This window comes from Onthophagus taurus, chromosome 3, assembly GCF_036711975.1.
Source record: "Onthophagus taurus isolate NC chromosome 3, IU_Otau_3.0, whole genome shotgun sequence".
Lineage (NCBI taxonomy): Eukaryota > Metazoa > Arthropoda > Insecta > Coleoptera > Scarabaeidae > Onthophagus > Onthophagus taurus.
In genome coordinates this window covers 3,472,577-3,484,932 of record NC_091968.1, presented here as the reverse complement: position 1 = coordinate 3,484,932, position 12,356 = coordinate 3,472,577, and the positions used below count along the sequence as shown (strand labels likewise).

Here is a 12,356-nt window from a genome sequence, read left to right as displayed (position 1 = left end):
CCAAATGTGTATGTATCATCAGTGAATGAAAAATTATCTGTCAACATGAAATGAAGTTAGGATTCTCTCTCGGGTAAAATTTTGTCCCAATTTTTCCTTCATCAAATAAGAAAGTTAGGATAAGAAGTGATTGCGTTCTGCTACCTGTAGGTTGTCTTTCAGGTATGTTTCTTTTACAGACGCCGGCAGATATTGCCGGACGAAAACTCGAAATAAGACAGGCCAAGGTTAGCTCTTTTCGAATATGTAATAGTAAACCATTTGTTGAATTTCCCTCTGATAACGGCTGCACAAAGCCTTAAAGTGGGTCAATTTTGAGGTGATTTAAATGTAGTGTTTCGTTTCTTATTTTTTTCTGCTCTTATTATTAATATATCGGCGGATGAAAACATGGTTTAAGATATAGAAAAGACAAAGCTTTCCAACCGTGTGCTTAGTTTTTCGCTATCTTTCTAGATAACGAAAATATTGGCCCTAGAAGTAGACGGAAATACAAGGAAAAAGTTTGTTGCTGGGCTGAAAAACGATTGTGCAAACGTGTGATTGAGATGTGTTATATACCGATGAAAAGAGCAGAAAATTTGCCATAGGATGAATATAGTTCTAGAGTTTCCTCCCCGTCATATAAGAGAGTTATTAACCCAAGCGTGGTTTAGCCACGCCAAAAATTCGTGATAGCACGACGTTTCTTATTTTTTCTTGCTCTCATTATCACCATATCGGCGGACGAAAACTCGGTTTATGATAGAGTAACGACCAAGCTTTCCAACCGTGTGCTTAGTTTTCCGCTAGCGTTATAAATAACAAAGATATCCGTCCGAAAAGTACATAGATGGAAATACAAAAGTAAAGTTTGTTGCCAACTGTAGGCTCTTTTTCAGGAACATTTTCTTTACAGACGCCGACAGATATTGATGGACGAAAACTCGGAATAAGATAGTCCAAGGTCAGCTCTTTCCGAATATGTAAACGATTTGTTGAATTTCTATCTGGCAACGGCTGCACAAGGCCGTGAAGTTTGGTAATTCTGAGGTAAATTGATGCTATCTTTCTAGATAACGAAGATATGGGCTCTAGAAGTAGGTGGAAATATAAAGGAAAAAATTTGTTGCTGAGCGGTTTGTTGCTATCGTCTCGCCGGTTTCAAATGTCTGGTTTGAACAATTTTGCAACTTTATAGATGTTTTGAGCAATTTTAGATCAGGTTGTTCAAAATGATCCATAAATAGTAAAAATTAAAATACATTTTTGGAGAGTAAATTTTAATGAATTACAATCACTGTTGAAACATTACTAATAAAAATTAACACTTTATTTCTAAATTATATTAAACCTTTCCTTGTTTTGATGCTGCCTTCCCAGTCCTCTTCATAAAATCGTCGTATGCGAGAGCATCCTTAATTGTTGTAGGCACTTTTGGGATAAAAAATGAAATGATACTATTGGCAAAATAAACAACGTGCTGGAAAAGAAATTATTGATTATTTCTTAATGCTCTATGAATTACTTTACCATATAAACAACAATAACTACTAATCTAAGTGCGAGGAGTTCGTAGTATTTATGTGATTTTTCGTAGGGCTGTGTATGATTAAAACTGTTTTTTTGTCCAGTATAAAAACAAGTTTCAACGTTTGGATATTCAGCTCTTAATCGGTTTTTCATCTTATCGCTGTAATCATCAACTAAGAATACTGAAATGAAATATATTTTTAAAAATATTTAATAATCTATAAAAACACTAACTAGAAATAGACTGGTTAATAAATCCGCTCATACAATAATCATGTTGAAAATAATACACCATTCTGTCGACAAATGTAGATGTAAAAGCAATTATACTCCCCTAATTAAACAAAGAGATTTAGAAAAATAAATTAAATTTCTTAGCGTCTTTTACACCAATAAAAAAGCAAAGTCTTAGGACTATCAGCATAACCCTCCTCCAACCAGCAATCCCATAAACTTTCTTCGCAACATTTCTCCTCGTTTTTCTAACAAGTGCATAAGCTGTCAGTCTACATTCAATCAGGTTGTTAATTACTGCTAATATCGGAAGAAGTGGAACCGATGCAATAAAAAATGTCAATAAACCAAACTCTAAAACTACAAATTTCGTTGTGAATTTTAAGTTAATTAATTTAAATGTTTCACCAACCGATTGACATATAACTTTCTGCAAGGAAAAGTGTATTTGCTGGAATTAAAGAATATTCATGTTCCCATTGGGGAATATTACTCCACTCTCCTTTCGCTTTCTTTGCACTTTTAATCCTTCTATACGCTCCAACAAAGTTCCTAATCAAAAATAAAGAAAATGAAACGAAATAAAAAAAATTTTTAAATATCTTACAAAACGCGATAAATATTAACTATAAGTTCTAAGATATAATCTCTCAAAAAAGTAAACGTAACATTTGCTGATAAACTAGCAACACAACCCATTCCAGGAGGACAAACATCAGCAGCTATACCAAATACGTCGTCATAAACATCCGAATCTGAAGGATTCGTGTAATTAATTTCTTTAAAATATGCTGTATAAATCAACATTAAGTAACTATTTGCAAAATTCATAACGTAACTTTTAAAGAGGTACGAATTAAGATATCTTTCCCTAGTGCGATGGTACTCTTTATCGGTGAGTTTTTCTGATATTCTATCTAATTGCTACAAATAAAAATTAAAAAAATATATAAATATGATGTTGTTATAACAAATTACTGGTGCATATAACTGCATAAAAAGGATTGTTGTAAATGCGCTGTAAAATTTGACAATCGTGCCCGACCAATCCAACGCCCATGATATTTCATATTTGTGAATGGAATATTCCACGTAATGTTCCGTGATACAAATTAACCCATCCGTAATAATTACAGTGAGGAACTACAAATTAAATAAATTGTTTAAAATTTGAATGTGATACAGTGAAACCTCGAAATATTATCTATTATAGATAGAATCCAACTCGGGTTATTCCACAGGTTCGTTATATCGAGGTTTTGTTGTATTAAAAAATGCAAAAAAAAAAAAACTTACAAACAAGAAACAAACAGTAGTTGAAATAAAATACCATCCTAATCGTTTAAAAATAGGTGTATAATATTCTTCAGTCTGAGTAAATTTATTATACCTCTTGTAATTTTTAACGCGAATTTTATAACTAGGCCTTAAAAACCAAATACAATTAAAAAATACGAAAAAGAAATTGTTTTTTATATACAATTCGTCAAGTTGGTCCGCTGATCTGTGCAAATTCCATTTGTATGCTAAAATGCTTTCGTGCCGATTCCATAATTCGACGAAAACGGTTCCTGTAAAAAAATTAATTCATTAATTAATCAAGTATTAAAAAAATAATTAAGTTATTAAATATCTTACCCCAAATTGTTAGAAAAACAGCGAGACCTATAGTAAAATTATTATCTATTATAAACGACCATTTTGCCACATCACAATATTCCTCAAGATTTTTGTAAAAACATTGTTTAAATGTACATTCTGGACATATTTTCATTTTTGAGAAACAAATTTCTCTCCTAAAAATAATTATTATTATACATACAGGGTGTACAAAAAGTATGGAATAATGGTTCTACAGCCTAAACTTCAACTTATATTAAAAAAAGTTTTAAATAAAAGTTACTTGAAACTACTTTCCGCATATCTTGGCGTAAAAGAAAATAAAAATCTTGACGGCAGTCTGAGTTACGACATGGTGAGTGTGTTTTTTAAATGGAACACCCTGTATTGTTTAAAGTTTTTGGATTTCTTTTGACAAGGTTGCAAAATGCTATAAGATTTTAATACTTTAAACTGCATAGTTTTCGAGATATCGAAACTTTTATTTAAAAAGATTTGACGTAGCGACAACCAAATTATGGAATAGACAACCTAAGCCTTGACGTCACAGGGATGGGCGGAGCTTATACCGACTCCAAACATCTTCGTTACAAACTGTGTTCCTAACGAAAAATCCCCATAATATATGCAATTTTACATTAGTGTTAAAATAAAATAAACTAAGTGGCCTACGTCAAACCTTTTTAAATAATAGTTTCAATATCTCGAAAACTATGCAGTTTAAAGCATTAAAACCTTATTGGCATTTTGCAACACCTTTTCAAAAGGAATCCAAAAACCTTAAAATATACAGGGTGTTCCATTTAAAAAACACACCCACCGTGTCGTAACTCAGACTGCCGTCATCATTTTTATTTTATTTCTACGCCAAGATATGCGGAAAATAGTGTAAAGTAACTTTTATTTGAAACTTTCTTTAATATAACTTGAAGTTTAGGCTGTAGAACCATTATTCCATACTTTTTGTACACACTGTATATTATAATATTTCGATGTTATTGACTTTGTAAACTGGGAATTTCATATAATTCATAATATATGAATAACTCCACATAAAATGCAACATAGCTTAATAGTACAGGCATTGGGTAGTTTTGCAAAGGAAATGTTTTGCTTAGAAAAGGTGACGTTCTTATGATAACTATGAGTTTCCGTCTTAAGAGACGTACGGCTAAACCTGAATGTTTCTGATTTTAGGTTTAGAGTTAGTTCTACTTTTCGTTCAATAAAAATATAACACAATCTAAGGCTAAATAACTATTAAAACTCAACTAACACTAGTGCTACAAGTTAGTTCTAGTGATAGTGCTAGTGTAAAACATTCTTTTTCTCACTATTTTTGCAATCCAACCCAACAATTATTATACATCATTTTAAAGAGAAAGCTTTGAGCTTTAATTTAGAATAAGTCTCATTCCTTAATTTCAATAAATACGGCCTCCAGGATGTTTTTAATTAACATCTTTTTTGACACTTTTAGGTTATACGAAAATGTAAGTTTTGTTTCAAAATTTTTTTTCTCAATATTTTTCCAACCCAACCCACCAATTATTACACATCATTTTAAAGAGAAAGCTTTGAGCTTTAATTTAGAACAAATCTCATTCCTTAATTCCAATAAATACGTCTTCCAGGAATTTTTAAATTAGCATCTTTTTTGACACTTTTAGGTTATACGAACATGTAAGTTTTGTTTCAACAATTTTTTTCTCAATATTTTTCCAATCCAACCCACCAATTAGTACACATCATTTTAAAGAGAAAGCTTTGAGCTTTTATTTAGAACAAGTCTCATTCCTTAATTCCAATAAATACGGCTTCCAGGAATTTTTAAATTAGCATCTTTTTCTGACACGTTTAGGTTATACGAAAATGTAAGTTTTATTTCAACATTTTGTTTCTCAATATTTTTCCCATCCAACCCAACAATCATTATACATCATTTTAAAGAGAAAGCTTTGAGCTTTAATTTAGAGCTAGTCGCATTCCTTAATTTCAATAAATACGGCTTCCAGGAATCTTTAAATTAGTATATTTTTTTGACACGTTTAGGTTACACAAAAATGTATGTTTTGTTTCAACATTTTTTTTTTCAATATTTTTCCTATCCAACCCAACAATTATTATACATCATTTTAAAGAGAAAGCGTTGAGCTTTAATTTAGAATAAGTCTCATTCCTTAATTCCAATAAATACGGCTTCCAGGAATTTTTTTGACACTTTTAGGTTATACGAATATGTAAGTTTTGTTTCAACATTTTTTTTCTTAATATTTTTGCAATCCATCCCAACAAATATTATACATCATTTTAAAGAGAAAGTTTTGAGCTTTTATTTAGAATAAGTCTCATTCCTTAATTTCAATAAATACGCCTTCCAGGAATTTTTAAATTATCATCTTTTTTGACACTTTTAGGTTATACGAAAATGTAAGTTTTATTTTAACATTTTTTTTCTCAATATTTTTCCAATCCAACCCAACAATTATTATACATCATTTTAAAAAGAAAGCTTTGAGCTTTAATTCAGAACAAGTCTCATTCCTTAATTTTAATAAATACGGCGTCCAGGAATTTTTAAATTAGCATCTTTTTTTGACACGTTTAGGTTATAAGAAAATGTAAATTTTGTTTCAACATTCTTTTTCTCAATATTTTTCCAATCCAACCCAACAATTATTATACATCATTTTAAAGAGAAAGCTTTGAGCTTTAATTTAGAATAAGTCTCATTCCTTAATTTCAATAAATACGCCTTCCAGGAATTTTTAAATTATCATCTTTTTTGACACTTTTAGGTTATACGAAAATGTAAGTTTTATTTTAACATTTTTTTTCTCGATATTTTTCCAATCCAACCCAACAATTATTATACATCATTTTAAAGAGAAAGCTTTGAGCTTTAATTCAGAACAAGTCTCATTCCTTAATTTCAATAAATACGGCTTTCAGGAATTTTTAAATTAGCATCTTTTTTGACACTTTTAGGTTATACGAAAATGTAAGTTTTGTTTCAACATTTTTTTTCTCAATATTTTTCCAATCCAACCCAATAATTATTATACATCATTTTAAAGAGAAGACTTTGAGCTTTAATTTAGGGCAAGTCTCATTCCTAAATTTCAATAAATACGGCTTCCAGGAATTTTTAAATTAGCATCTTTTTTTGATACGTTTAGGTTATACGAAAATGTAAGTTTTGTTTCAACATTTTTTTTCAATATTTTTCCAATCCAACCGACCGATTATTATATATCGATTTAAACAAAAAGCTTTAAGCTTCAATTTAAAATAAGTTTCATTTCTTAATTTCAATAAACACGGCTTCCAGGAATTTTTGAATTAGCATCTTTTTGACACTTAGATTATGCGAAAATGTTAGTTTTTGCTCAGTATGTTTTTTCTCAATATTCTATCAGATTTTCGTCGTTCTGTAGCTACAGGTCTGATAAATAAATATTCAAATTTACTGCGTCCACGAAAATGTCAGCGCAAATTCAAAAGAAAGAGGAAGTTGTGAAAATTGTTCTGCTAAAGCAACTCAAGTACCCTGGAATGTGGGGATTGCATATTTTGCTAAAATTGATTCCAAAGGGGTTTACTGAGTGTATTTTGATAGCGTTTTAATTCTGTCACAAAGTTTCAACATTTTTGACTTCTTGGGACACAAATGGTTAAGTAAAATTCACTGTATTAGATGAATTGATATAAAAAAATTAATTATATTAATAAATTTTAATTCTCTCGTTAATAATTTATTTAATCAGCCAATATTTAAGGGGTTATGAACCTAGCATGAACCCAATTGTAATCTAGTAAAAAGAATTTATAGAAGTAGAGAAATATAAGAAAGATTAGAACCAATTGGAACCATTTTGATTCAAACCAATCAACTTTTCTCATAATTTCATGTTTTTGAAAGTTCTGGAAAACATATTTTTTAATGCTATTAACATGCCTTGCTGTTAATGAGTAACACAAAGATATTTTTAATCAATTAGAACCATTTCGACTGACACCAACAACCTTTTTTCTCTTTCTTGGTATTTTTGCATGCTAGAACTTGCTTATTTATTGATTTATTTATTACATATTCGGGATGCATACAAGGAAAATATCCCCAACAAAACATCTTCATAATAACGAAAATTAATATTAAAAATAATCAGATACAAAGCTACCAATCCTGACCGCTTGATTTCTGTTAGATACGTTAGATAGATATGTTTCTGTACAAGAATAGTATGATCAACCTGAGTATTCTCATTTAAAGCAGAATGAATAAAGTTTACATAGGACAACAGATTAGACTCCACCGATCAAACACCTTGGGGATGCTGAAAGGGTAGAAATAGGATACCAACTGTTTATCACCGGATTTAAATATTGGAATAACGAAAGCCGTTTTCCACATACTTGGGAAAACACCTTCAAGTAAAGACTTTGACAGTGGCGTTGACAGCTCAGTAGCAAACTCTTTTAAGAATGAAGTTGGAATACCATCCGAGCCAGGGCTAGAAGACCACGGCAAAACTCCAGACACATGGGCAACCACTGAGCTGTCGATTTTGCCATCTACAAAAACAGACGATAAGTAATCCAGTCAACTATAGTTCCATCAATGGAAGTCATTGAGGCTGGCATGCCGGATGAAAAACTCTTTTTGCTATTAACAAACGACCGTATCTTCTTTGGCTTCCCCAACAGCAATCAGTCTGTAATCAGCAGCTATTAATTTCTTAGATCTACGACGCAAAATTGAAAAAGATAGATAATCACAGTTCCATCCACCGGACTTCCACCTTTTGTGAAATTATAGCTTTTCCTTAATAACACGAATAGTAGAACGGTTGTACCAACAAGGGAAGCTTTGTTTAGGTAAAATTATTGTACAGTGTTAAATGATAAAAAGGAATAAAACTTGTTAATATGTTTTTATAACTTACACTCTTTCAATCATTTCTGGAGATAAATATAAATAATAATATCCAATCATAATAACAATAATTCCACCAAGAAGTGGGATTAACAAGAGCTTTGTGTAGTATTCTAACCAAGCGTAATGAAAAGCAACTTCAGATCCGTAATATTTATAAATGATATGAAGCGGTTGGAATTTACATATCATCCACCAACTAGCCCAGTATCTTGCCAAAATCTAAATTAATAAGAAATAAGTTAATTAGATTTAATACGATTTTTTTAAATGATTAACTTGTCTGTCATTTAATGGGCCGGAAGTAGTCCACTCAGCTGGTCCATCATGTAAAGGATAAGCATCCACAAAATTCTTACTCTCTAATAAATTGTCTAATCCCTCTTCGTATTCTGAACTTCCATACGACGTTCTTTCCATAACACACGTAACCAAAGTGATTTTTTCGCAACTCGTAAATGTTACATTTTCTTCCCCCCTCACAGAACGACTAAAAATTAAAAACTAACTCCAATTTAATTCGAATTAAATAATAACAAACCTGCATCTTTGAAATATTGGATCTTGAATAATCGGTTTTAAAGAAATAACTGTTTTCAGGCATTTGAGCCACCTTGTATACTCCGGCATGGTGTTATCATGTTGATACGTTGGAAATAAACCGTGAATACCACACAAACGTTTTAAGACATCATCGGGCGCCTTAATTTTAATAAAAACTAAATCCGTGTATCTCACTCCATCAACATATTCAACAGTCAATCCGGATTTTTTCAAGTTCGATATGAACTTCTTGTTTTGCATCTCGGCAGCTTCCGATATTATCTTCTTTTGCACGATTATGAAATCGGCCGGGGGTTTTACTTCCGGTAGAAAAATCGTTTCATCTCGATCGATTGCCTTTTTAGTTTTCATTTTTAAAATGACAAAATGACTAATAAAAAACAAAAAATTAAAATAATATGTTAACTTAATCTGATTGAAATATTTTTAAATCATACTAATTGTATTAGTTATTAAGAAATTTATTAATAAAACGTTCGAAACCATGTGCTAAAATAAATAAATAAAATTTTTTATTATTATTAATATTATATATATTTTTTATTATTAACTTCTTTTGTATTAAAATAAAATCTGCTGGTGCTTTCACTTCAGGTTCAAAAATTACACCGAATTGCTTTTTGGCCATTAAAAGATTCTTTTTGATCCCTTTCTTTGAAGTATTATTTTATGTTTATGACGTTTATGGTTGACTTAAATTGTCATTTTAATGTAAACATCATAGCTAAGTAAAGACCATACTGACAAGATTATCTATCATAAAATACAGTCGCTGTTTGGAAAAAAAAGCATAGTTGCAGATTGAAGTCTGAAAGCTGCAACTATGTAAATTGTATATACATAAATATATACTGTAAATTAGTGGTGGAACGGATATCCGGCAACTATGTGTTTTGAAAAATCACTTTCAGTTCCTGAGAAATAAATTTTTGAAATGATCGACAATTTTTTCCAATTTTGCAATTTTCGCCGATTAACTTTTAAAAATTCATATAAAATCGATTTCTTTGAATATGAGTATGAAAATTTCCTAAAATGTTAATAAAAGTGTCCTCTTTCCAATGAACCAACACGTTTTGAAAAATAACTTTTAGTTTTTGAGAAAACAATATTTGAAGTTTTGATAACATTTTCGATGTTGCAATTTTAATCGATAACTTTCAGAATTCGTTATAAAATTGATTTCTTGAAGGATACTTGTGGAAATATCACCAATTATTAATTAAAGTATCCTCTTTTTAATGCAACAAGCCGTTTTGAAAAATCGGTTTCAGTTTTTGAGAAATAAATTTTTGAAATGATCAACAATTTTTTCAAATTTTGTAATTTTCGCCGATTAAGTTTTAAAAATGTATATAAAATCGATTTCTTGGAATATGAGTATGAACACTTCCCAAAGTGCTAATAAAAGTATACTCTTTCCAATGAACCTACTCGTTTTGAAAAATGACATTAAGTTTTTAAGAAAACAATATTTGAAGTTTTGATAAAATTTTCGATGTTGCAATTTAAATCGATAACTTTCAAAATTCGCTATAAAATTCATTTCTTGAAGCATCCTTGTGGAAATATCACCAATTATTAATTAAAGTATCCTCTTTTTAATTCAACAAGCCGTTTTGAAAAATGACTTTCAGTTCTGGAGAAATAAATTTTTGGAATGATGGATAATTTTTTCGAATTTTGCAATTTTCGCCGATTAAGTTTTAAAAATTCGTATAAAATCGATTTCTTGGAATATGAGTATGAAAACTTTCCAAAGTGCTAATAAAAGTGTCCTCTTTCCAATGAACCAACACGTTTTGAAAAATAACTTTTAGTTTTTGAGAAAACAATATTTGAAGTTTTGATAAAATTTTCGAGGTTGCAATTTAAATCGATAACTTTCAAAATTCGCTATAAAATTCATTTCTTAAAGGATCCTTGTGGAAATATCACCAATTATTAATTAAAGTATCCTCTTTTTAATGCAACAAACCGTTTTGAAAAATCGGTTTTAGTTTTTGAGAAATAAATTTTTGAAATAATCGACAATTTTTTCGAATTTTGTAATTTTCGCCGATTAAGTTTTAAAAATTCGTATAAAATCCAGTTCTTGGAATATGAGTGTGAAAATATCCGAAAATGTTAATAAAAGTATCGTCTTTCTAATGAGCAAACTCGTTTTGAAAAATAACATTTAGTTTTTGAGAAAACAATATTCGAAGTTTTGATAACATTTTCGATGTTGCAATTTTCATCTATAACTTGCAATATTCGCTATAAAATTAATTTCTTGAAGGATCCTTGTGGAAATATCACCAATTATCAATTAAAGTATCCTCTTTTTAATACAAGAAGCCGTTTTGAAAAATCGGTTTTAGTTTTTGAGAAATAAATTTTTGAAATGATCAACAATTTTTTCGAATTTTGTAATTTTCGCCGATTAAGTTTTAAAAATGTATATAAAATCGATTTCTTGGAATATGAGTATGAACACTTCCCAAAGTGCTAATAAAAGTATCCTCTTTCCAATGAACCAACTCGTTTTGAAAAATAACATTAAGTTTTTAAGAAAACAATATTTGAAGTTTTGATAAAATTTTCTATGTTGAAAATTCATTTCTTGAAGGATCCTTGTGGAAATATCACCAATTATTAATTAAAGTATCCTCTTTTTAATTCAAAAAGCCGTTTTGAAAAATGACTTTCAGTTCTGGAGAAATAAATTTTTGGAATGATGGATAATTTTTTCGAATTTTGCAATTTTCGCCGATTAAGTTTTAAAAATTCGTATAAAATCGATTTCTTGGAATATGAGTATGAAAACTTCCCAAAGTGCTAATAAAAGTGTCCTCTTTCCAATGAACCAACACGTTTTGAAAAATAACTTTTAGTTTTTGAGAAAACAATATTTGAAGTTTTGAGAAAATTTTCGATGTTACATTTTTCATCGATAACTTTCAAAATTCGCTATAAAATTCATTTCATGAAGGATCCTTGTGGAAATATCACCAATTATTAATTAAAGTATCCTCTTTTCAATGCAAAAAGCCGTTTTGAAAAATCTGTTTTAGTTTTTGAGAAATAAATTTTTGAAATTATCGACAAGTTTTTCGAATTTTGTAATTTTCGCCGATTAAGTTTTAAAAATTCGTATAAAATCGATTTCTTGGAATATGAGTAGGAAAATTTCCCAAAATGTTAATAAAAGTGTCCTCTTTCCAATGAACCAACACGTTTTGAAAAATAACTTTTAGTTTTTGAGAAAACAATATTCGAAGTTTTGATAACATTTTCGATGTTGCAATTTTCATCGATAACTTGCAATATTCGCTATAAAATTAATTTCTTAAAGGATCCTTGTGGAAATATCACCAATTATTAATTAAAGTATCCTCTTTTTAATACAAAAAGCCGTTTTGAAAAATCGGTTTTAGTTTTTGAGAAATAAATTTTTGAAATGATCAACAATTTTTTCGAATTTTGTAATTTTCACCGATTAAGGTTT

At 29.6% G+C, this 12,356-nt stretch overlaps 1 protein-coding gene across 2 annotated transcripts; it reads right to left on the bottom strand.

The window, feature by feature from the left end:
- Window positions 1-1,243: 1,243 nt before the first annotated feature.
- LOC111429577 (anoctamin-6-like) lies at window positions 1,244-9,230 on the bottom strand. Of its 2 annotated transcripts, XM_071195412.1 has the most exons (13): window positions 8,844-9,230; window positions 8,582-8,792; window positions 8,313-8,524; window positions 3,385-3,542; window positions 3,227-3,317; window positions 3,043-3,172; window positions 2,725-2,889; window positions 2,354-2,670; window positions 2,159-2,298; window positions 1,901-2,106; window positions 1,747-1,846; window positions 1,513-1,694; window positions 1,244-1,462 (listed from the first exon to the last, which is right to left on the bottom strand). In XM_071195412.1, exons 1-13 carry the CDS (start codon window positions 9,215-9,217, stop codon window positions 1,328-1,330), a joined length of 2,421 nt encoding a protein of 806 aa, XP_071051513.1. In that variant the 5' UTR covers window positions 9,218-9,230; the 3' UTR covers window positions 1,244-1,327. The 2 variants fall into 2 exon arrangements, with proteins under 2 accessions (XP_071051513.1, XP_071051514.1); XM_071195413.1 differs by lacking the exon at window positions 1,244-1,462 and having other exon boundaries at window positions 1,603-1,694; window positions 1,903-2,106.
- Between the last annotated feature and the right edge of the window lie 3,126 nt (window positions 9,231-12,356).

Bases quoted from the DNA above. Each gene is read 5' to 3' on its own strand.
- LOC111429577 (XM_071195412.1), bottom strand. From the start codon at position 9,217: ATGAAAACTAAAAAGGCAATCGATCGAGATGAAACGATTTTTCTACCG. The intron at 8,525-8,581 runs GTTAATCATTTA...TTATTAATTTAG, and splicing joins GCCCATTAAATGACAGACAA to ATTTTGGCAAGATACTGGGC. The intron at 2,299-2,353 runs GTAAGATATTTA...ATTTTTGATTAG, and splicing joins GTTAATATTTATCGCGTTTT to GAACTTTGTTGGAGCGTATA.